This window comes from Marmota marmota, unplaced genomic scaffold (assembly GCF_001458135.2).
Source record: "Marmota marmota marmota unplaced genomic scaffold, marMar, whole genome shotgun sequence".
Classification (NCBI taxonomy): domain Eukaryota; kingdom Metazoa; phylum Chordata; class Mammalia; order Rodentia; family Sciuridae; genus Marmota; species Marmota marmota.
The window spans coordinates 44,975,328-44,999,399 of NW_026000016.1; the positions used below are offsets into that span (position 1 = coordinate 44,975,328).

General features: G+C 50.7%; 1 protein-coding gene across 1 annotated transcript in view; it reads left to right on the forward strand.

Annotated features, from left to right (window-relative positions):
• Positions 1-13,953: 13,953 nt before the first annotated feature.
• Pkp1 (plakophilin 1) overlaps positions 13,954-24,072 on the forward strand; it is a 48,100-nt gene continuing 37,981 nt past the window's right edge. The window contains exon 1 of the mRNA XM_015483815.2: positions 13,954-14,468. Within this exon, the coding sequence (XP_015339301.1) occupies positions 14,267-14,468 (202 nt within the window). The 5' untranslated portion in view covers positions 13,954-14,266. The remainder of the gene's footprint in view (positions 14,469-24,072) is intronic.

Here is a 24,072-nt window from a genome sequence, read left to right on the forward strand (position 1 = left end):
GTGTATATTCTACCACAATAACAGATGTACCAAAAAATTAGATGGGAGTACCCCTTAAAAATTCATATTCCTGAATCTCAGTCCAAACCTGGGTGGGTTCCTAAGATGTGCCTTTTCTTTTTAATTAATTAATTAATTTAGTGCTGGGGATTGAGCCCAGGCCTTACACATGCTAAACAAGTGCTCTACCACCAAGCTGTTCCTGGACCCTCACCTTGGCAGCCTGCCCTCTCTGGGAACCTGAGATGACTACCCCAATGGTGGTGGCTCCAGAGAGGTGGGTATGGACCACTCTTCTCCACCTGCCCCCGTGCAGAGCTCTTCCCCTAGAGTGAGAGGATCTTCCGGTGGGAAGGGCCTCTCAGGCCTTCTGGCTTTCCCTTCCATCGCTGTTAGACTCCCTTGGACTGGGGGTCCCAGCATGACTCGCGTGCACAGAGGTTCCATCCACAGGAGGCGCCGGGGAGAGGGTAGACACTGGCTTGTGGCTAGAAGGGTCATGCACCATGATGAGAGCCGGGTGTGTGGAGTCACCTGGGAAATGGGGATGTTGTCATCCTTGTTTTTATTCCCCACAGACCAGGCCCTTCTCTTGCTCCAGACAATCCACTGTTCGTTGTCATGGATCCCAGACCCAGGATGCTAAATGGCCTTTCCAGAACAGGGGCCAGGAGTCTATGGAGACTCTGGCTTAACTTTCTTCCCCGTGGCCCTGCTTTATATTCTCTCTGTCTCTCTGCGGTGGGATCCTCTGTGTACCTGTCAACATGGTGGACCAGGGGATCCCACTACCCAAGGAGGTTCCCTCTCACACAGTCCTGATTCAAAGCATGACAGTAAGGCTGGACCTGTCACTCATGATCTGAGCAGAGGATGCTGCATGGACAGTTTCCTGGGAGCCTGTGGCTGCTGTTCTGTGTGAATTAGAGGGGAATCCTTCTCAAAAAAGAGCTGAGTGAGCTGGAACCCTAAAGGTCCCATGGCACTCTCATGGCTCTCAGATTTCTTTGCATGGCCCGTGAGCGCTCTCCAAACTCCGTCCTGAATCATTCCAAACTGTCCCCACATCTCTGCCTTTGCACTTACTCTTTTTTTCCTCAATAGGGCAGAGCTAGGAAGGCGCTGTGTTGGGACAGTCCTTCTGGCTCCAAGTCCCATCTTGTTCCTCTACCCGGGGTTGCCTTGAGTCTTCTGTGTGACTCAGTTGATGATTTTCAAATCTTTCCTGATGTAACCCTGACTTTTACCTTCCTTTTCTGCAGTTCTTCCGTGATTAGGCTGAGCTGGGAGGCTTATTGCTCAGGGAAAGATCTAGAGGAAGACATAATGGACAGAAGCTTCCACTTAACAGGAAGAGGAAGGAGAAAAGTCTTCTGCAGCCTGGAGGAGGGCAGAGGAAAGGCTGGGGAGGAGGATGAAGGGTTCAGACATGAGCAGCTTGCCTTCCCCCATCATCCAGTTCAAGACCAAAGGAGGAAGTGTCATTTTGGGGTGGGATCATCCAGCGAGATTTCTCAGGAGACTGTTGTTGTACAAGAGCCTTGTTCCTTGTGCCTTAGGACACAGACCTAGAAATGTCTAAGTCTCCCAGAAAAGGCCTTCATGAGGCCACATCCCAAAAGGGACATGGAAGCAGGGGCTGAGGTCTTTCCCCCTGGCTCCCTATGCCTTTATGAAGCATGTAGGGCATCTAGAAGGTTCTGCATGCCTCTGAGGGAGCCGCAAAAGAGGCTGAGAGTGCTGACTGGCAGATTTGCCAGGGAGTCACTGTTGGAGCCAGCAAAGCAGCCAGAAGACCTCAGGGTGTCACACCCAGGCTGGGATGGAGTTTTGGTTACAAGCAAGACTTGGGACATCTTCTGCACAAACAAGCACTGAGATGGGGGCGGGATCTGACCAGCAGGGGAGTTGGCCACACTCCAAGAGAGTGCCCCACTTCAGACATGGCAGAAGACTCTAGAAACAAGGCAGAGGGCAGACCCCGCCCCCCACACTCTCCCATGAGCATACATTTGGAGCCAGAGGATGTAGGGCATGGAAGCCCCCTTCAGCTGGGTAGGAATAATCTAATAGTGAGTTTCAATTTTGAAGGAATCCCAAAGAAGATGTTGTAAATAAGCATCTCTCCTTAAATGGGCAAGTCGGGTTTGTTTTCTACTATTGATTCCCCCAAATCAGCCAAAAGGGGCTGAGGTTCAATAGAATTGGCTATAGACAATAAAGTCACTTATTACCTTCTGGGCTTCCTTCCTTTCTTCACCTTTTGCACATTTAAGTATATTATTAAACTTTGCACATCTGAAAACCTTCAAGGGGTCAGACACGTTCATCGAGTTCAAGATCAGGAAACCTTCATACCTGGAAACTAAGAGATATCTTAACGTTGTTCGGGGCCTCCCAGAGGCCTGGAGAGTGGGATATGATAGGTGGAGGCTGAGACAGGACTTGACTGACACTGCATTTGTCTCTCCCTCTCTAGTGGCTTGGGCTCTGGCCTGTAGGAGGCTGCTGTTTCATGGCCAGGTGGGTGCATGATGGCATCCTACTGTCTCAACAATGACTATGATAGTATAATTGGCACAAACGGCAATTAGAGTAATTGTTCTGTTTAGACATAATCAGACTTCACTGCCATCGGCCAGCAGTGGGCTGTGTACCGCTGTCAAAGTATCCTGCTCAGGCTGGGGGAGAGGATGGGATGCTGAAGTGGGTGTGGGAGGCTGTGCCTCTTGCTGCCTGCCCATCCCCACAGGCCTACTCCACCACCACTGGGACAGGGACAGGCTACTGCTCCCACCAAAACCCCAAGCACCTCCAGGTAACCAGCAGTGTCCTGAGGAAAAGAAATGCAGACCCCTGACCTGATCTAAGTGGCCTCCACCTGCTGAGGCTGATGTGCAGACTCCCCATCAGCTGCAGCTGGAGGCCACAAGCACAGTCAGGGGACTTGGGCAGAGGCAGCTGGAGGTCCAGCCTCTAAGACAGTAATGCTGGAGCCCTGGAGGTACAGCGTGGGACCTCCGGGACCAAGTGGCTATTATACCACCACCCAGCAGGTAAATTCAGATAAAAGAGCAGGTGAGGGTAGAAGCCTCGGCCTCCCGCAGGTCAGTTCCCATCCTGCAACTGGGGTATTGATTAAGCAGTAGAAGGTGACTGTCATCTATGCCCCAGGTCCTCTGTGCTGCTGCTGCTCTCGGTGGTCTGACTTTATTTAATCCTCCCCACAAGCCTGTGATATAGGCACATTATCCCTGTTCCCCAGGCACAGGGAAATGAAGCATTTGCCTAAAAGGTCCTTAACAGGTCAGAGTGCCAGAACTTGGTCTTGAAATATCAAACCTCTTAGCCTATTTACTCTTCAGACAGCACCCTGGGGAAGGTGATGACGATGTGATGATGGCATTTTATGGTTCATGATTAGGTGACTTGACTGAGTCTGGTTCGCAGTGTGGTCAGAGACCAGCAGCATCCGCGTCCCCTGAGAGCTGGTTGGAAATGCACAGCCTCAGGCCCCACCCTGGGCCTGCTGCAGCAGAATTTGCATTCTAATAAGATTCCTTGGTGATTCGAGGTACCTTAATTTTTAAATTTATTTGTTCTTTCTAGATATACATGACAGTAGAGTGTGTTTTGACATATTAAACATACATAGAATAAGTATACTTGTTCTAATTAGGATCACATTATTGTGGTTGTATATGATGTGTGGTTACATGGGTCATGTATTCATATATAAGGATACAAAAGATATGTCTGATTCATTCTACTGCCTTTTCTATTTCCATCCCCCGCCCTTCCCCTCATTCCCCTTTGTCTAATCCAGTGAACTTCTAATTTTCTCCCTTATTGTGGGTTAGCATCCACATATCAGAGAGAACATTCTGCCTTTGGTTTTGGGGGACTGGCTTATTTCATTTAGCATGATATTCTCCAGTTCTATCCATTTCCTAGCAAATGCCATAATTTCATTCTTCTTTATCTAAGTAATATTCCATGTGTGTATATATGCCACATTTTCTTCATCCAGTCATCTGTTGTAGGGCACCTTGAGAAGTACTGACCTAGCGCATCTACTCCAACCCTCTCCTTTTATAAACAAGAAAACCAAAAACTAGAGAAGTTCGTGACTTTTCCAAAGTCACATGGCAAGTTGGTAGCTGAGCCAGGCTCAGAGCTCTTTGTACCTGGTCAAAGGAAGAGCCAGGGACTGCGAGTGCAGCACCCTTTCTACCTCAGTACCACCCCTGCCCATCTCCCTCGACTTCCCATCAAGCTGGGCAAGATGGCTTAGCCCCACTCTGATGCATCTCTAAGAAGATACACCTAATTTGGGGGGTTGGACCCTAAGCTTCCTGTGAAAACCTGGAGGGCCTGATTACTGGAGGAGCCAAACAGACCTTGTGGACCAAATTCTTGGCTGGTAGCACTGGTCAATTACAACCAAACCTGCAGAGTACCTCTTCCTGCAGAGTACCTTGGCTTACCCAAGAAGGGAGTAACCGGAGGCCTCCCCAGGGTCATAAAGCCACCCAAGCACTCAGAATGAAAGGCCCATAGAAAGACAGAGAGCTATTATGCCTGCTCACCTCCAGGTGAGCGCGCTGCCTCTGGCGGCCTAAGACACCCTATTAAACAGGAAAGTATGAAAATGACGGGCCGCCAGGCCGAGAGGCCCATGGTTACGAGAGGCCGGGCCCCTCCAACTTCCTGGCAGAGGCGTAGCTGGCTTCATAAATTCCTCCCAACAGAGAGGTGACGTCGCCCCTGGCCGCTTTTACCAGAGCTGTTGGGCCACCATTCTTCTCTTGTTGTCTAGTGAAACCAAAGGCAAAGGCGGGTGGCAGAGGGGGCGGGTCACAGGGTGAGAGGCTGGCTGTCCAGCGCTGGCAAAGAGCCAGCTGGTCCTTGCACGGTGCCATTGCTGAGGGACTGTGTCATTCCCCTCACCCCCGGCCAGTCACGGGTCTCACACCCCCACCAAGCTGCATGCTGAGTGGGTTTGCGGAGAGAGGCCGACAGCTCATGCCACCCGACGGGGAGGGTTTCTGGGTTAGTGTGCATATTTGATTTGTGGGGTTGCTGCAGGAAGAGCCACAAACTAGTGTCTTAAAACAATAGAAAGTTATTATCTCATAGTTCTGGAAGCTGGAAGTCCAAGATCAAGGTGTTGCCCTGACTGGCTCCTTCCGGAGGCTCTGTTCCATGCTTTCTTCCAACTCTTGGTGGCTCCAGACCTTCCTTGGTGTGTGGCAGGACACCTGTCTCTGCCTCTGTTCCCACGAAGTATCGGCTCTGTTCAGATCCCATTCTGCCTTTCCCTTGGAGTAACACCTGCCCTAAATCCAGAATGAGCCCAGCAAGATCCTCAACTTATTTATATCTGCAAAGACCCTATTCCCAACCTGGTCGTGGTCACGGGTTCTGGAGATTAGGATGTGGACATCTTTTGGAGGACACCATTCAGTTCGCGACAGTGTACACTAAAGACTGTGCTTCAGCAGCTGTCTCTGCCCTATAACTGTGGCATGGATGGATGTGGTGTGGTGGGAAATTGCTTGGCTCAGGATCACAGGAAGCATCTTTAAGGCTTAGATCTGCCACCAACCAGCAGTGGCTTTGAGAAAGTCACATACCCTCTCTGAGCCTCAGTCTACCCTCATCCTTACAATGGGTGATAATAGGAGCACCAACAATTCTCCAGGAAATGAAGGGCAGATTTTGAGATAAAGGACTGGAAATCACTTGGTAAACTAGAAAGCACCAGATAGGTGTGAAACATTGTCCTGATTCTGTGTACGAAGAGTGGCAAGCAGAGGCACACTCATCCACACCAGCCAGCAACCCAGAAATTGCTGGCTCTGCTTGCGAGTCATCAAATGATTTCCCCGTGCAGCAATAAAAACAGAACTCTGCTCTGGACTGCAAACCCACCTTCCCAATTTCAGTGGTCTCCAGTATTTCCTGGATCTGAAAAGTTCTCCAAATCTTGTCCCAAATGTCACATGGCTCACCCTCCCCATCTTCAGCCTGAGTTTCAGAGTTGAGCCAGGGGGCTGCCATATTGGACCTAAGCTGGAGCACAGAGGTCAGTAGGGAGTCCTAAGCTGACCCTTTGGGCCAATCCAATCCCATTGATCCCTGATTGACTGACCAGTTTATAGGACAGTAAGGTGGGGGCACAGAATCCTCTGTGATAGAGACTGCCCAGGATCTTTCTTAGGGCAGAAGAGGCTCCCAGAGCAGACTGACCAAGGGCTGGGACTATCAGATTGGAAGCATGTCCAGGTGGAAAGGTGTGAGAGGGCCCTTCCCCAGCTCTCCTAGACTCATCCTTGGTCACCCTGCTCCTCTACCTTGTCCCCTTGGTAGCTGTGGTGACAATAGAGCCCTAAGACTAGAGATGACTGGAAGAGCAAAGTGTCATAGAACCCTTCCACCCAACCCCTGCCCCTGCCAATTCCTCTAAAGATCTTTTGTCAAAATGGGTCCATGCCCAGCCCCCACTCTGGAGGGTCTGAAGTCAAGGCGCAGTGGGTGTGCTCCAGCAGGATGATACTGCCTGGACAGAGGGAGCTAGACGGGGAGCTGAGGGGGCATCTGCTCACAGGGATGTCATACAGGACATGTGAATGGAATGTAGCTTGGCCATAGAGACGTTCATCAAACCATGTCAATATTCAGATCGTGGGCGTAGTTGTGCTGGTGATGCAAAGAGCTCGCAGTGCGTAAGGGACAGCATGTGTGCTAAGTGCCACACTCGAGGTACAATCTACTCTAAGGGTTTAGGGAGGGAGGAGTTACTTCCATTTGAGGACATGGGGGGTGTAAGTGCAGAGAAGGATTTGAGTTGGGCTCCAAATGACAGTTCTGGGATGGGATATGAAGGGCAGTGACACAGTATCAGCTGTGTCTCTTAGAGTGCCCCAAGTGACCAGTCATGGACCCCCCAATCAGGTTCAGTGGATGAGAAACTCCACACCTTTGAGAGCATCCCCAAGCCCAGGCCCTACTGACTGCAGCTGGGGAGATGCCATTGCTTATTCCTGGTCATCTTATGAAGGAGACACCTTGCTGGGGCTTTCGGCAGGAGGCCCTGACCGGGGCAACACAGACAGGTTCTTAGCCTGGCCCTGGAGCATCTTGGCTCCCACCAGTGCCCATCCATGGCCTGGCAGGCTGCCTGCCCAGGAGCTCAGAGCAGAAACAGACCAGGGAGCCAGCTGCCCTGGGTGTGGCTGCCCTGTCTGGAGGCAAGGGCGGGTGACTCATCGAATCACCATCGAGGCTGTGCAGGGCTGGGGTTGGGATGGGCAGGTGACTGTGGGACAGAGAGAAAGAGCACGGGGGCTGCTCAGCCCTTCAGCACACACCCCAAGCTCCCGCCAGCTGTGCAGCTCCCACGACCTGGCCTTTCCCTGGGCCTCTGTGGCTCCACCTCCCAATTACCAGCGATTCTCCAGCCCAGGACAGTGAGGAACTGCCCCTTAGATTCCTCCCTGCCTTGGCTGCCCTCTGAAGCCTCAAGCTTGTCACCCAGCACCTACCAAGGAGGGAGAAGGGGTCAAGTGCCCCCATGCTGGGGGAGGCAGGACCCAGACAGACACCTGAGACCTTGTCACTAGGCCTCTTTGCATTCAGTTGCCAATTCTGATGCATCAAGGGACTAGACAGGATTCTGAGGTCCCCTCTGCCTCTGAAACAGCCAATGGTGGCATTGACAGCCACAGATCAGACAAAAATAGGTGGAGAGGGGAGGAGAGGCAGAGGCATCCAGGGAGGCTGTGAGTGGGACCTGAAAGCAGGTGCCGCACTACCCCCAGGAACAGAGAGGGATACTGGAAGGTTCCAGGAGGAAGGAGGAAGTGCAGGAGCTGGGAAAGTGACCCTGAATAATATGGAGAGTATGGGCAGTTAGGTGGGACGTAGGGGTGCTGCTGGAGGAAGGAGAAATGCTATTTTTTTTAATAAAGCACCTGCAGTATACCGGGCACTGTTCTGGACATTTCATATGTAACACCCATTTATGGTCACAAGAACACTATGAGGCACGTGTTCCTCACCTAATGCTACAAACAAGGAAATTGAGGCACACAGAGGTCAAGTGACTTGTTCAAGGTCACATGAGCAGTGACAAATGTGGGGTGCACACCTTGATGTGTTGACTCCAAAGCCCCTGTTCTTGTTCTCCAAGGTCCTCCCTGGGCAGCCCTGGGGTCTGGGCCACTTGTTGGGTCATAGAGATGACTGTGGACTGACAGGACGCTGAGGTTGTAGCTCAGGCCCCTCAGCCTACCATGGGCTGCAGAACAGCACGGCTGGCCGGGGCCGGGGAGGGCAAAAGGAAAGGCAGGACTCCGTGAGGACAGAACTAAAATCGAGGTTGGCAGAGGGGCAGGGCACACCAGTGCAAGTTCAATGCTGACGGCAGCCGCCAGCACGGGCTGGGTCCCTGCCACCAGTCATCACCTACCCTCCCTGCTGGCTGCTGCCCCACCCACCCACCCCACCCAGAGAGACCAGAAGGACGGCTCTGAGAGAGCTCTGGCAGCAGAGGAGCCACAGGTGACACCCTGCCTCGCCCCTGAGCACGCCTGAGACTCATCCAGGCCCTCCTTTCTGGGCCTCCTGCCCCACTCCTGTGCTGCTGTCTCCTCCCTCCGCCAGCCCTGCCCAGCTCCTTCCAGGACAGATGCCAGTGGGGTGTCCATTCATGGGACCCAGGCCAGTTCCCTAGTCCTGGCCCTCATGGATCAGGGATCTGAGGTCACATGCTCTGATCTTCCAATTAGGGTGCCTGGCCAAAGGGGAGTGGCCTCTGCTGTTCCCATCCTTCCCAAATATCCGGTTTCCCTGTCCATGGCTAAGGGCCACTGTGCACCTCCCGGACCTTCCAGGCCAATGGCCCTGCAGCCTGGCACCTAGGGTGGTCACACCAGGAGAGAAGGTTGAGTTGGTCTATTCCTTGCCTGGTCCCCTGAGGGCAGCCAGGGTCCAGGATTGTGAAAGGAGATACCACAAGGTTTCTAAGAGGCATTGTTTATCTGGTTCCTAGATTGGGTTTTCCTGGGTTGTCCAGGACAGGGCAGGGCTTGAACAAATTCTGGCTTCCTGATATGAATTTCCCTTGGGAGATGAAAAAGGCAGATTCCCTACCCTCACATGGACGCGCAGAGAAGTGGGCTGGGGCTGAGGTTATGCCTGCCTGCAGGAGGTGAGATCCTAGGAGGAGTTGGCCTTTGGAAGCAAGGCTTGGCCAAGTTGCATGGAGCCCAACTGACTCAAGAGACCTGGGTAAGGTCTGCACAAGGCCCTGCTCTGGAGCAGATGACAGGTTCAGTTCAGCCAAATCGACAGTGATGAGCACCTGCTGTGTACCAGTAATGTGGACAGGGAGGAAGCAAAGCTTCCCCGCAGGCTGCTCAGAGACATGAATCTGACAAGTGGGTCATGGGCTGCCACACTGTGGCTGGGGGGTGTCTCCTGCAAGGACAAGAGGATTGAAAGTGACAGGAAGGCAGGAGCCCCTTGATTAAGGCCTTTCAATGGCTTCTCGTTATACTTACAATAAAATTCAAAACCTAGACAGAAGTTTAGAATGTCCAGCACGATCCTGCTCTGTCCAACACAGTGACCACTAGAAACATGTGGCCATCCCACTCTTGAAATGTGCTGGTTTGTTCAAGGAACTGAAATTTTCTTTTTATTTCATGTCATCTCAAGCCATAGAACAGCCACCACAGACAGAGCACTTCCACCATCACAAAAAGTTGTTCGGGACAGCACTGTCTGCTGCCCATCTTGGGCCTACTCTACCATCTCCCTGCTGCTGGTCTGTGGGTCCCAAGGACATCCCGGGCTCATGGGCTTTTTAAACCCACCATTCCCTCTGCTTGGAGCCCCTTCCCTCCCTCCCATGATGGGCAGCTGTGTTTCGTGTGTCAGGACTCGGTCTCCCCCCACTCCCTGTATTCTCCACCAGCCTCGAATCTGTTTCTCCAGAGCACTTAATAATCCGTAATCAGTTGCAAGTTTACCCTTCGACACCACTTTAGGATGTAAGCCCCATGAGAGCAAGATGCTGTTTTTGGTATCCCCAGGGGCTGGTGTGGTGAGTCTCGTCCACTTAGAGCTTGATACATATTTAAGTGGCTGATGAATGGGATCTACACATAGGGAAATACACTGGGGCAGGCATCAGCATGGAGTGAGTGGTTGAGGGTTAGCAGAGAAACAGAGTGATAAGGAACACCTGGGGGCTATTTAGAGATTCAAGAGGGGGCAGCATTGTTCATTGGGGAGGTCATGAGGCCTGAATTAGGCAGCCATGGAGGACTCTGCTGTCTGGCCAAAGGGCCTCACATAGAAAAGGCCTGACAACAGAGAGCTGGCCCAGTGGCTGTTGTGCAGAAAATTCCAGGTGCCTGGAGCAAAGAGACTGGGTTGAATAAGGTGAGGCCATCCTGGCAAGCATACAGGTCCAGAAAGGAAGGTTGCTTCATCTCCCAGCCCCAAAGGGGGTCTGCATCAGTTTGGTACACAAGGGGAGGTGGATCCCCTTACCTCGGGGGTTAGAAGTTAGGCAGAAAGAACCTGAAGCCGGGTTACTCTTAGAAGCATTAGGAATTCCAGAGACCTCAGCCTTGACTGGGTCTGACCTCTGCCTGGCCCGGGCTTCCCCTACCTCCCTATCTCTAGAAGGTAACCAGCCAGGAAGTTTGTCTCCTTTACCATTGTGTCCTTAGTGCCTAGGACAGGGCCTGTCCCATAGCAGGTGCTCATTAAATACTTGTTGAATAAATAGAGCCGGGTGCCACTTTTCGGTGAACATTGAGTCCACAGGTTGTTTTACGCTCTTGAAGACCGGGAGCCTTGGTTGTTGAGAGTGAAATCAGGGTCATACTTGATGTGACAGGCAGACAACAGAAAATTAGAAGCCCATTCCTCATCATTTGTTCCTAAGCTCTTGAGGATGAAAATTTACGCATCTTGTTTCATAGTCAAGTCATAATTAACTTCTTTTGGGAAGCTTTCCCCAGATCACCTGCTCATTTTCCAAAAAAATTCACTCAAATTTTTCCACCATCTAAATATATGTTCTGAAAGCATGCCACTTCAAAGATCAGTTTGTGTGACAATGCCCTTGACACCTGTTCTTCATTTTAGCAATGCTACCCTCTTTTCTGGTTGATTTCCAAGATAGGGCCCCACATGGGGTGAGGCTCAGGCAGGTGGGAGAGAGGGTCAATAGGAGAACTTCAACTCACTGGCTCAAAAGCATGCACTTGAGCCCCAAACTGACACCTTCAAGCTCACATATACCTCTCTCTGCTGGCCTTGATCATGGGACTCAACTGCCCCTTCCTGTCCTCCTTCTCCTAGTCCAGAAGGCTGATGTTGGCTCAAATCTAATCTTTACCATTGACTTAATCTGTGTTTTCTCAACTGCAAAACTATACTTCTTGGAGTGCTTATGGGGAGGACCAGAGGAAGAATGAGCTCAATGTAGACCTGCTTGTTGATGCACAGCAATGGCTTGGTGGGTGTCAGGGCCCCCTCGGCCTCTTGCAGATCCCCATTCACTTTGATATTGGCGGCAAGGGAGACCAAAGAGTTAGTCCAGAGGATTTGATTCAAGATTCTCCTGTTCTCCAAACCCACAAGTGGCATCAGAATTATATAGTGTTAGGACCACAGTATTAGATATTAGAACCCATTGACTATATCTCCTCACTTTACAGATTTGGTGCAGGGGAAAAGAGCCATCATGGAACATCAGGAGACACCATGAAGCAAATTAGTGACAACTGGAAGGGGAACCCAGATGGCCTGACTTCCCTTCCAGGTGACGGAAATAGATGTTATGGGAAGATAGATCCATGGAAGGGTTTTGAACCCACTGTTTGTCACAAAGAAATTACAAGAAGGCAGCCTGGCACTGTCATTGAGGGTCTAGGCTCTCAGTCCAGGCTGTGTGTGCTTGGCCTAATCTGTACCAATTACCAGCTGGTTGATCTCCCTGAGTGTCAGGTTCTTCATCTAAAGAAGAAATATGGTGGTGCTGATACCTGCCTCACAGGTCATGCTAAGGATTCAAAGCATTATAAGGATGACAGGGTCCATACAACTGGCTTAGAATCATGTTTGACTTGTAAACATGGGGTGCTTGTAGGAGCGTAGTAAATGATGGCTATTGCCGTCAACATATCAAAATAATGTCAATACCAAAATAATAGATCAGCAGCTAGAGAAACTGAACTTTATACTTGGAAACAGTTGTAAAGATAATCAGTTTTAGTGTCTGTGAACTTGATTTTTATAGGGATATGGGCTACTCTAGTCACCTCCTTCAGGGCCCTTCTATATCCTAGTAGGTAGCAAAATTATCATTATTTTAAGACATAATTAAGGTTAATTATGGCCAGCATATTAGGTTTTAGATAGGCCAAATGTGGGATACAATGGAGTTGCATTTTTATATGCTGTCATGTGCACTTTATAATATACTTGGGTCCTTATATATTCGGTGTGCACCCTACTTTAATGCCCATTTTATAGGACTTTTATAAGGCAGCTGGATAGTGTGGTAGAACGAGCACTGAACTGAGAGTCAGGAGGCCTGGTTTGAATAGAGATATTGCCACATATTAACTGGGACACCACAGGCAAGCTGCCTCCTCTCCTTACTAGTGCAGTGGGGAGCTGGGTTGGGTGATTCCAAGGCTCTGTCCAGCCCTGGTAGTCAGTGACTGGAAGCAGAATCTGAAAATATCAAGTGATGATAAAGGGTTATAGGTGTTGAACTTTTGCATCTAATTATGACATGTTTTTGGTCACATGTCTGATTTATTTCTTGCTGAGTCCTTTCTCTGCAGAATCAGAAGGGCAAAATAAAAGTGATATGTATGAGCTGTGAGAAGCAGTTACAAATGACCACGGTGACAGCATCCCATAGATATCGGAGACCCCAAAATTAAGCTGACCAGACTGCACTGCTACACAGTTCAGTGATGGATGTCCAGAACGAAAGGACCAAGTCATCAAGAAGAATGTTCAAGGTGCTCAACGTGGCTTTCTTTAGAAGGCAAGATCGCATGCGATGCCTTTTAGAAAGATTCCCATCAAAGTACTTTGAAAAACACTCAGCTGCTGTTACACACCAAATTCACTGGTGTGGCCCCCTCCATGCCTGGAGAGGATGCTACATAAATGAAGTATCTGTGTGTGTCCCCGGGGGTATGAGTGTGTATAGGAGAAAGCACACTGCAGTCCTAAAATACCAAGTCCATAGTAGGATAGTTTTAGAGATGAGATGGCTTCAGTTCTTTCAGTAAGGATCTGGGTAAGATTCAAGTTAGGATTCATTCACCTTAAACTAGCTAGCATTCATCCATTCAAATATTTTTTTATCCAGTGCCTAAAATATGATATTGTTTTAGGGGCTATTATGGAGTTTCAGAGAATCCACTCTTCACATGGTGTTGTATAGGAGTGTATCCACAAGCGACAGATGTGCTACTTTGCAGTGTTGTATTTGACCTCTGGTCCTTGGTGTGGCTTTCCTGCCCTCACTTCCCTTCAAACATTCTGCCTTAGAGCAGAATGAGGGGTCCCCATAAGACTGAGCAATCCCCTTGGGCAGGAACTGTGCTTCCTCTGCCATAAGCCTAGGAGCCCCCAAGGACGGGGTTGGTCTCTGCCATGACTTCAGTGCAAAGGGAGATTGGCACCTGACTCTCAGGGTAGGGGGCCTGGGCAGAAAGACTCCTTTTTCCTAGAGAGAGGTCTCCTTCCACTCCTGGGCTGAGCACATACTTTCTTCATGAGCCAGCAGGAGTAGAACAGAGGGGCGTCTCCCTAGAGCCTCACCTCCTAGGGGAGAGAAAGGAGGAGCCAGCAGGAACTTAAGAGCATCCCACACAGGAGAGCAGCCCTGCCCCCAAGAGCGCTCGCTCCGCAGCAGCAGCAGTGCCCTGCAGCTGGGCGTCTGAGCCCTGGCGGCGGCGCTCAGCCCAGTGGAGTGGGTGGTGCAGGGCAGGGGTGGTATATCCTGTCTGACCGAGGGCGGGCCCTGCCAGTGCCTGGAGACGGACGAGCCAGGGTGGAGGCGCCAGGAGCAGCTGCCGGGAGCCTTCACGCGGACCACTCACTCTATGGCCATAGGGAGTCGCTGAGAGCGACAAGAGCACGCTCCCGCCAGCCCGCTGCACCGCACCTCGCCCTCGCCTCTGCTCTCCAGGTCCCGGCCCGCGCACCTTCTGCCACCATGAACCACTCCCCGCTCAAGACAGCCCTGGCATACGAATGCTTCCAGGACCAGGACAACTCCACGCTGGCTTTGCCGTCGGACCAGAAGATGAAGACGGGCACCTCAGGCAGGCAGCGCGTGCAGGAGCAGGTGATGATGACCGTCAAGCGGCAGAAATCCAAGTCTTCCCAGTCGTCCACCCTGAGCCACTCCAACCGAGGTAAAGGCCTGGTGCCCGCACGACCCGTGCACACCTCCCTGGCGCCTCGAACAGGCGGCGGGAACCGAGAGGCTGCCAGCTCCAGGCAGGGTCTCCGCCAAGTGGGAGCAAAGCTCCTGGCAGGGTGGAGCCACGGCCGGCCACTGGCTAGCCGGGTCTAAGAGCTAGTGGGCAAGTTTGGGTAGCTCCCTGGGGTGAATAGCAGGGAACATCCCTCCAGCACTCCGGGAGCCCGAGAATCTCCAGGGAGCTGTTGTCCATGTCCCTGGATCTGGATGGTCTTCTCTTTCTGGTTTTGCTCCGGGGACCAGCCCACTATTCTGTATTGCCCCCCCACCCCCCACCCCCAGTGCGGTTCACCGCCCCAGCGCTCACCGGAGGGTTGTGGTCACTTCCCCACATCCATCCGTCTCGGCTTTGCGACCCTCTGCGCCTTCAGTCTGTGGTCAGCGCCCAGCGTTCAGATTCAGTGGGATCCTGATCTTGGTGGGGCTGGTGCGTGGTCGGCGTGGTGGGCTGAGAGAATCACTGAGACCCCAGTTAAGGCTTAGAAGAGTTGCTTCAGTACCGGGAAGTACATGGGAATCAGGACAAGTCTTTGGAACTCCCTGGCATTCTAATGGGAGTTCACCCCAGGAAGAGGCAAATCTGGTTGAAGTAAGCTAGGAAAGTGGTCTTTTCTTTTCTCTTCTCTTTTTCTTCTTTCTTCCCCCCCCCCACCCCCGCAACCCTTTTCTTCGAATCAGGGATAGAATCCAGCAGGGCTTAACTGTGGAGCCTCGGTTACAGCCTGTATTTTTTAAAATTTTTTTTAAATTTTTTTTAAATTTTGAGACAGAGTCTTGCTAAGTTGCTGAGGCTAGCTTTGAACTTGTGATCTTCCTGTCTCAGCTTCCACAGCCACTGGGATTACAGACCCATGCCATGGGTCAGGGCTTGGATACTCCTGTTTTCTGCAATCGTTAAGGCAGAAACCCCCTTTCGCACTGAATTTGCCCTACCCCACCCAGCTTATGTAGAAACAAGTGTCTTATGGGAAGAGTAGGGAATGAGAGGGGCAGGATTGGGAATCCTCCTAGCCCCAGAAAGACCTCAGTAGAACCAGCATTGATAATTCTCCAAGTTTGGTTCCCAGCCTCTGTGAGTGACAAGGTCCCCCACTAGGGGAAGCAAGGAGAAAAGGATAGGACCCCTGAATCTGAAGAAGAAAGGAGCAATACCTAACTGAGGGGTTGATGGTAGAAGATTTTGAGATCAAATACTTTAATACGAATAATTCCCAGTAAGAAGTCCACATGTTAGAATTCTTAATTTGTTTATTGCTTTTTAAAATTTATTTAGCTAACTTTATTAAAATGCTAGTAAAGACTGCACACAGGAGTGTGCAGATAAGCCCAGGGCAGTCCGGACTTATTTATTAAGTCCAGCCCCAGGAAAGCAAGAGAGGCAGAAGGAGGCAAAAGATATAGACCTGCCCATTCTCCCATTGGGCACACACACCAGCTCGAATGCCCTACCTCTGGCTTCTGGCCTCTTGTTTCCCCATTCTGAGTGGCCCCAGGGTAGAGATAAGGACAAGAAACACGGCTGTAGTAGGTCAAGGTCTTTTCTGTACTCTTTGCTCTTGTTTCATTCCTGGTCCTTCTGCCAGATTTCCACTCACTTGCCCCACTTCCCTTTTATTTAGTGCCCTGCTAACTCCTTACTAGCCTCTTTTGAAAGTAGGTTTTAGAATGAGGAAATGCTGCCATTTCTGGCCACAGCCCAGGGTGCAGCTCAAGCCTACCTATTCTTCTCTGCAAGAGACTTGCCTGTCCCTCCTGTCCCATCTCCACCCCATTCCATTCAGCCTCAGCTCCTGGCTCAAAGCTCCAAAAAAAATCTCAACCTGGCTCCTGGTACCCCAAACAGCCCTGTCACCCCACCTGTGGTGACATTAGCTGTGCAGCTGTCATCATGGAAAGCCTTGGTCTTTAGTCTTTGTGGGCAATGTCCATCTAATGGGGTCTCAATTCTGAGTACCCAACGAGTTGATGACCACGATGGCTAATGCATACCTATCCAGGAACTCTCCAAGGACTGACCCTGTGGATGGGTCTCCTCTACCCTCAGCCTCTGGGGAGGTTCCCATCAGGGGCCAGTTTCTCCATCGTCATCCTAGCTGGAAAAGGCTGTTGGGCCACTTGGAGCTGGTGTTTCCGGTTTGTCTGGCTTTGTTTTCATCAGATTTCTCTGTCCTCTCCATCAGAAACGCCCAAGCGTTTCTCATTTGCTCCGTGGTAACCCAAATGCTCATCTTGCTTGTGTTGGTCTCTGTGCTGTGAGCCTGCTTTCCCTGCCGGGACGAGCTCGCCGCTGTGGAAGGACATTGGCACCTGGATAGGCTCAAATTCTCCTTCGGTCTTCTACAAAAGCAAAGAGTCAGTTTTTCTGGGGTCTTTGATCTTCTCTGGCCCCCTGAATCCTATCCAGGGTCGCCCTAGTTAGGAACGTCCACTTTAGTGAAGACCAGCCCCGCCCCACAGGTTAATTGACAACGCAGCCGCTGCTTCTTGTCCCTGGTGAGGGATAATCAGGAACTGGCTACCTGTGGGCCTAGTGACAGAACCAGCCTTTCCTCAGACTCCTGTCACGAGAGTTCTTTTCTGTCTTGTCAGTGTGTTTAGAGGAGTGTGTGCCCTGAGACCTGGGAGAAGGACCTACCTCTGTGGAAAGAGTCTGGTGACAAATGCCCATCTCCACCCACACCTTCCCTGAAACCTCGCCAACTAGGCAGACATCTCACCCTGGTCACAGAGTGTCCCTGGGAGGAATAAGGGGGTCTCTGTGAGAAGACCCTGCAGAAGGAGGTTGCTATGACCTGCCTACCCATCTAGAACTGGCCCCCAAGTGTTACTCTCCTGTGCTTTCAGGGTGTCCCTGTGTGAGTCAGGGTATCAGGTACTTTTATTTCCAGATTGTGTGCTTGTCTACAAGGCTCTCTTTAGGCTGTCTTCCTAAAGCTTCACCCTAATTTTATTTGATCCAAAGCCAAATATCCCTACCACCAGGAATGCACATCACAACCAAATTCCACAGGACCTTCCCTTCCATACCACTTCCTCCAGAGAAATCAGCACCACCAGTGCTATTGGCCTGCTCTGTGCTGCCTCTTTGACATACGGGATTGTTCATTTCAGCCCTGGGCCTTAGTTCCCCTTCTCAGAAGTACCATTTCCTACCTGCAATGTAGAGTCTTTATTGCCCTTTGCTCAGAGATCTGCTTGGAGCAAGTGTATTGGGGAGCTGCCCAGCTTGCCCTCCATGCCTCTTGCATCCATCCAGGCTCCTAGGGGGCAGCCTTGGGCCAGCTCCATAGACAGCGTGGTAAAGGAGTGCCCTGGGAACCTCCGCCTCTGGTGGCTTTTTGTGTTTGTGTTGGGTTGTGTCTCAGCATGAACCTCTGCCCAAGGAAGGCTCTGCTCATTCTGCTTTCTTGAAAGTTGCCCTCACCTAACCATAGGCCATGGCTGGGCGTCACTTTGGGGTTGTTTTCTCAGGACCCAAGCTGAGATGAGAGATGATAAAGGCTATTTATGCTTTAGCTTGTTTCAGTGGCAAAACATGCTAATTAAACTTCAAATGAACTAATTCTTTTTTCTTTACCATGTACCTTGGCTTGAAGTTGGGGTTTTAGTCAGAATTTCTGGTGGCCTGTTACAACACATGCAAAAATGCCGAGTATTCCCCAGTGTTTGGAGGCAATTGTTGTTTGTTTCCATGGATCCCGTCCTGTGCTCGGCTCATTGGCAGAAAATTTTTAAAAAACCAAATTCCTTCCCCCGTACCAAATTATGTATATCAATATGCCCATTGTTTGAGGTTTAAAAATCTGAGAAGTACTTCTGTGACGAGGTGGGACTTCTGGAAAGGTGTATGACGTTTGAACAAAATGAAATGGACAAATATTATTAGATATCTATTCAAAGTTCTTTATAGGCATATGCCACACATAACATAGCACATTACGTATGTTATGTACACAAACGTATAGACAAGCACACAACACACATGCATGCATACACATCACTGTATACACACATGTATGCACACACACTCAGCATGTACGAATACACACACCCACACATGTAGACACACCTATAGCCATATACACATGTATTCCCACACACATCACAGCACACATGCACATATTTTATATATATATATATATATATATATATATATATATATATATATTGAACACACTCCCCCACATGTTCACATACCCTTGCTAAGAACATATATACATGAGTACACACACATGCTTGCACATGTACACACACCTTGCAGTGTGTGTTGTACCAGGAGCCCAGCCTGGCCCCTGCTGCTGGCTGGTGTATGGTGCTAGACAAATCACTGCCTCTCTCTGGGTCTCTGCAACTGTCAGAGGGTGGCTTAGATCATGTCAGAAGAGCTTTGTGATGGCAAATCTCTTTGGAAGGAGATTTCAAAACTTCCTACCTCTGCAAACCCTTTGCCCAAGCTGCCTGCAGAAAAGTTCCTTTCCTGAAGGCACAGTGCTCTTTGGGTTTCTCTTGCAAACATCCTAATATCCAGAAATAAAGTTCTAATCCACTATTCTCAAACTTGGCTACACATTGGAATTAACTGGGAATTTAAAAATGCAAATGCCTGGGTCTGGCTCTCAAAAGTTCTGACTTAGTCAATATGGAAGACAGAGTGGGAGGCAGCACTTTAAACTCCCAGGTGATTCTGTTATGTGGCAAATGTCAGGAACCAGTGTTGTAGTCCCCATCCTTCAGTCACACTTGGGCCCACCACAAGGGATTGCCCCTGTACCCTAACATAACACCTTTCTCTCTCTCTCTCTCTCTCTCTCTCTCTCTCACGCATGCGTGTGCGCGCCCACATCTAATGTAGTAGTTGCTGGTGATGGGTTTTTGCTCTGGACCTCCACTAGGAAGCCACATCCCATTCCTTGCCCACTCTAACCTACTGCCCTGCCCCCTGTGGCAGGCCCGTCCCCACAGGATGCTCCCACGCTCCACCTAGTCCTTGGGTTTGGTGGTGGCCATGCTTGGATTATCAGAAAGAGCCCCGGATTCCGACAGAGCTGGGCTTGACACGTCCCAGCAGAATCCTGGGGAGTCACATGTGCTGGTGAGGGAGAGGAGAGAGCACCCAATTTGTTTCAGCATTTCTATTCTGTGCATGTGCCCAGGTAAAGGCCGAGAACCACACCAGAGTGCCTGGTGAGGTTGTACTGAACTCCTCGCCTCCTCAGGCTCCTGGAAGCTCCAGAGTGGGAAGAGCAGTCCTCAGTGCTCCCAGGAGCCAGGTAGAGGGCCAGGAGATGGCCAGCCACTCTTCCTGTTGAGACATGTGGCCTGATTGTCCTACCCACTCCTGAACATCTCTGAGGGATGTTGTCTCAGAAGTGTCTTCCTGACAATTCTTGTTTCCTCATTTAAAGTCCCCTTGCTATGGGCCTCGCCCTGGACAGAATGGGTGGAGGAGATTTTAGAAAATGAACTAAAGCCGTTTTCAATGCTGAAAGATGATGGGCTTCTTTCTCAAGCTCTTCATGCTGAGGGATAACTGGGCTTGATTCCAATGCAGAAGGAGCCAAAAGAGACCTCAGCCTTACATAGGAGACAGAAGCAGCAGAGATAAACCTCTGGAGAAGCTGACCTGTGACATGTCCCTTGCCCAGCAAAGGGGATAGATTTGGGAGAAGGGAAGAGCAGAGGGGCTTCTAGGTGCCTTCTTCCCCTGGGGACTGCCTGTTGGTCAGGCAGGCCAGTGTTCTGAGAGCCCTGGTCCTGGGATGGAGAAAGGTGGATCTAGTTGATGTAGAAGATCCTAGTTTGAATGGGGGACACCCAGACCCTGCTTTCTGGAGGAAGGCTACATAGGACACACACATGAGTACACACACACACACACAGAGGGTATACAGCACAACACCCCAAGGGACCCACAGAGTAAGCAGTGGTTATACTAGAGGGCTTGGAGTGCTCGGGGCTGGGTGGGGTCACCTTTCTTAGCTGAATTTTGTTCAAGGTTTTGAATACAAGGAGAGTTATTGGCTAAGAAGGAGAGAAAGAATGTTTCAGGTGCAGTGGGTGTGACCTATTTGAAAGCCTGGAGGTAGAAGAGGATGAGTCACCCTGCAATGGTTTGCCTGTCCCCATGGGTGAGACAATTCCATGTATCCTAACAGGGAGCTGCCTCCATTTTCAAAGGTTTTTGTAGGTGAGAAAGTTTGGGTTACCTCTATGGGCATAAGAGATAATCAGCCGGACCTTGTCCAAGGCACCCAGGGGAAGTTGCATGCAGAAATTGATCTTCCAAGTGGTAGATTTTCTGACTCAGTTTTGCACATTGAAACTTCATATTGGCATAAAACAAGACAAGTTCTCTGGACAGACCAACCCCAATTGCTTGTATGTTAAGGAAAGCAATAGATGCTCAGAGGTATTTGTATGTTGACCTTGGGGTTCTATGGGTGGGCAAATGCCTTCTGGGGATGACATGGAAGTTGGGCTGGCTGCCAGCTTCACTGTGAAGCCACCATCTTTTTGCTCATGGTCAATGCACCTGTTTGGAGAGAAGAGTAGGAAGGCATGTGATTGGCTGAGAGGATGGTGGTGATTCTGTGGAGTGACCTGGGAGCAAGGACCATCTCTCTTTACCTCTCCTAGAACCAAGAATCCTACTCTAGGGAGTGGCTTTGGTTGCCTGAAACTGCACACAGCTCCTGTCTTGTCCCATTTTATGCCACCCATTGGAAACCTCCTGGGTGGAGGAAGCCCTGGTTGAGTAGAATTCAGAGACCCTGATCCCATTTGGCATTAAATGGAGACGCTGAGCATCTAGGCACCAGGTATCGGAGACCTTCACCACAGGACTGGGCAGGGGAGAAGAATTGGTCAACAGAAACTTCCAGCTTGCACCAGTTAGATCCAGTCCCTGCTGGAGCAGTGCCCTGTACCCCAGATCCTCAGGAAAGTAGAAATATGATTCTTGCTTTGGAAAGTGCCCAAAGTACCTGGTGGTAGAGACTGGTATAGGCAGGAGACAGAGATGGAGGTATCATTAGTCAGGAAAGGCTTCCCAGAGTGAGTCTGTAGAAGTGGGGAAACTGGGTGGAGAAGGGATTAACAACATTGACCTCATTGAGAAGTCCCATGTTCTTGCTGTTAAACTTGGCTTTTAGAGGACATTGCTTACCAGCCATAACCCAGGGGTCAGGAGCAGGGGAAACAGCTTTTCTGCATGAGTAGGTCTCTTATAGACAGAGCTCACCTGCCACCTGACCACTCAGTTATCTAGTACACTGCTGGTGTGACTCCAGGTGTGTGGCATCTCTGGACTCCCCCATCCCTTGACGCCATTGCTGTAAGTGCAGCTGCCTTATGCCAGAGAGGTAGGACTGGCTGGTGTGATGGTAGCCTTGCTCTCACAGGGAGCCAAGCAGTCCCCGGTTGCAGACAAGTCTTGAAAGATAACTTTAGCAACTTTCTGGAAGGTCCCAGAGGCCTTGGCCCAACCAAGTAAAAGTTACAGCCCACACTTCTTGTCACCAGAACAGAGTTATGGCTGGGACATGGTCACTGGTTTGGGGCACTATAGAGCATCCCACCCCTGCTTCTACATACATGTGTCCACCCCCTCCCTCCATAGCATCTGAGCCCCCCACCTTTGTACAGAGAAGAACATGTGAGAGGGCAGCAGGGCAGGTGTGTGTGGGAGGAGGAGGCGCTTCATCTGAAGACCTGGAGGGAAAGTCCCGTCGAGCTGATCAAGGGCGGAGGCCCCAGTGGGAACCTTTGGGGGATGCCTCTCCAAGTCGGAGTCCCCCCTGGGGCTCCATAGAACCCATCTGTCACCACCCCAGATTTTCCATCTGGAAGCAGCTGGCTGACCCACGCCTGCCCTTTGGAGAGAAATGCCTCTCATAAGGTGAGAACCAGGCAGACTCTGGCCTGCCAAGCCTTAGCAGGGGTAATAGTGGGCTGGACAGAGGGGAGGCAGGGACCTGGCTATCAGGTCCTCCCTAGAGCCCTGACTGTGTGTGCCTGGCTGCACCCTCTTCTCTGTGAACTAACTAGTTCTGGGTGACTGATCCCACAAGACTCCTCCAGTCTTCCCAGAGAAGCAGCTGCAGAGAGGGTGAGAAGCTAGCTGGCTGCATTATCAGCGGTTTGGAGTAAGTCAGGGCCCAGTGGGCCATGGCAGAGTCCCAGGGCTTGCTCAAATGGGAAGGTCCTCAGTAGTGGGGCCTGGACCTGAGCCGTCAAGGATTTCAGGCATAGGGTTCTCTGGAAGAACCTTGAGGCAGGTGGCAAAGGAGGCGATGGTTAGCTTTAGATGTTTGTTCTTCTTCCTTGAAAGCTGAGCTTTGTCTCAGGAGAAGTCCAGCCCTTCTGAATGCCATTGACCTTGTGTCACTATAATAATACAACCATGCAATACTGGAGCTCTATGGGGCCTTTGGGGTGCAGAGAAGCCAACACCCTCTTTTTACAGAAGAGGAAGCTAAGATCCAGAGAAAGCATGTCACTTGCCTAAGTGCCAGACGGGATTGATTTCCATAAGTCTTGTCTCTAGTCCAGGGCAAGTTGTGACTGCCACAGCCCAATAGCCTTAATGTTCATCGGTCTTCTATGATAGGGAATGGGAGTTAAGGGAAGTGCCCTCTTTTGTGACCTATGTATGGGCATATGGCACTGGACAGAGGAGGTATCCCCAAGAAGAGATGCTGGCCTCTTTCCAATGCTGCGCCTCTGATATTCCCATTGACCTCAGCTCAGACCATCCAGTTGCTGGGAAAACTCTTGAAGTCTCAGTGGGTATGGCAGAAGAGGAGGGGCTGATAGGCCAGGGGACACCACCAACCAAGCCCTCTTCCCCCTAGACAGGGTTTCAAATAGGGAGTGTGACAATGGCTTTAGGAAAAAAAAATTGTGCACATTCCTGCCAGGAGGCTCTTGTTGGATCCCTCTTACCTTCATTCCCAGAGGCCACATTTAACAAGAGTGTACAGCAAAACCTGCTCTAGAAGTCTGGGCCTTGGGTCCATGGCTTGACCCTCATGGAACTCCCAGGGTATCTGAGGGAACGGGCAGTGATGGATACAGAAGTCAGGACAGTATGTGTTCAGAGGCTAATCAGAATGAGCTTCCCAGAGGAGGTGAGTCTTGAGACCCATGAGAGTCAATGGTTGTAACCCAGGAGGGAAGGCAGAGTTAGCAAGGGAAATGGAGTTAGCAAGAGAGTCCTGCAGAGTTGGGGATGTCCCTCAGAGCCCCCATGCCAATCTGGTGAAAGGGGGAAGGGGGGGGGTCCCACCAGGAACCCAAAATCTAGTTCTGCTTTCTGTGATTCAAAGCCACTTTACCCCTAATAACCCTAATGACACTCTGTCTTCCCTTGGAGCCTGTCATTTGTGGGTCTCCAAACACTGTGAAAACATTAATTAATCCTCACCGGTCCTTTGAGGTTGATCGCTTCTCCCTCTTCAGTTGGAGAGCCTCGGAAATGAAGGAAGAGGCGGAAGGTAACCTGGTCATCTGTTGGGGCTGGGCTTAGGTTTGAATCC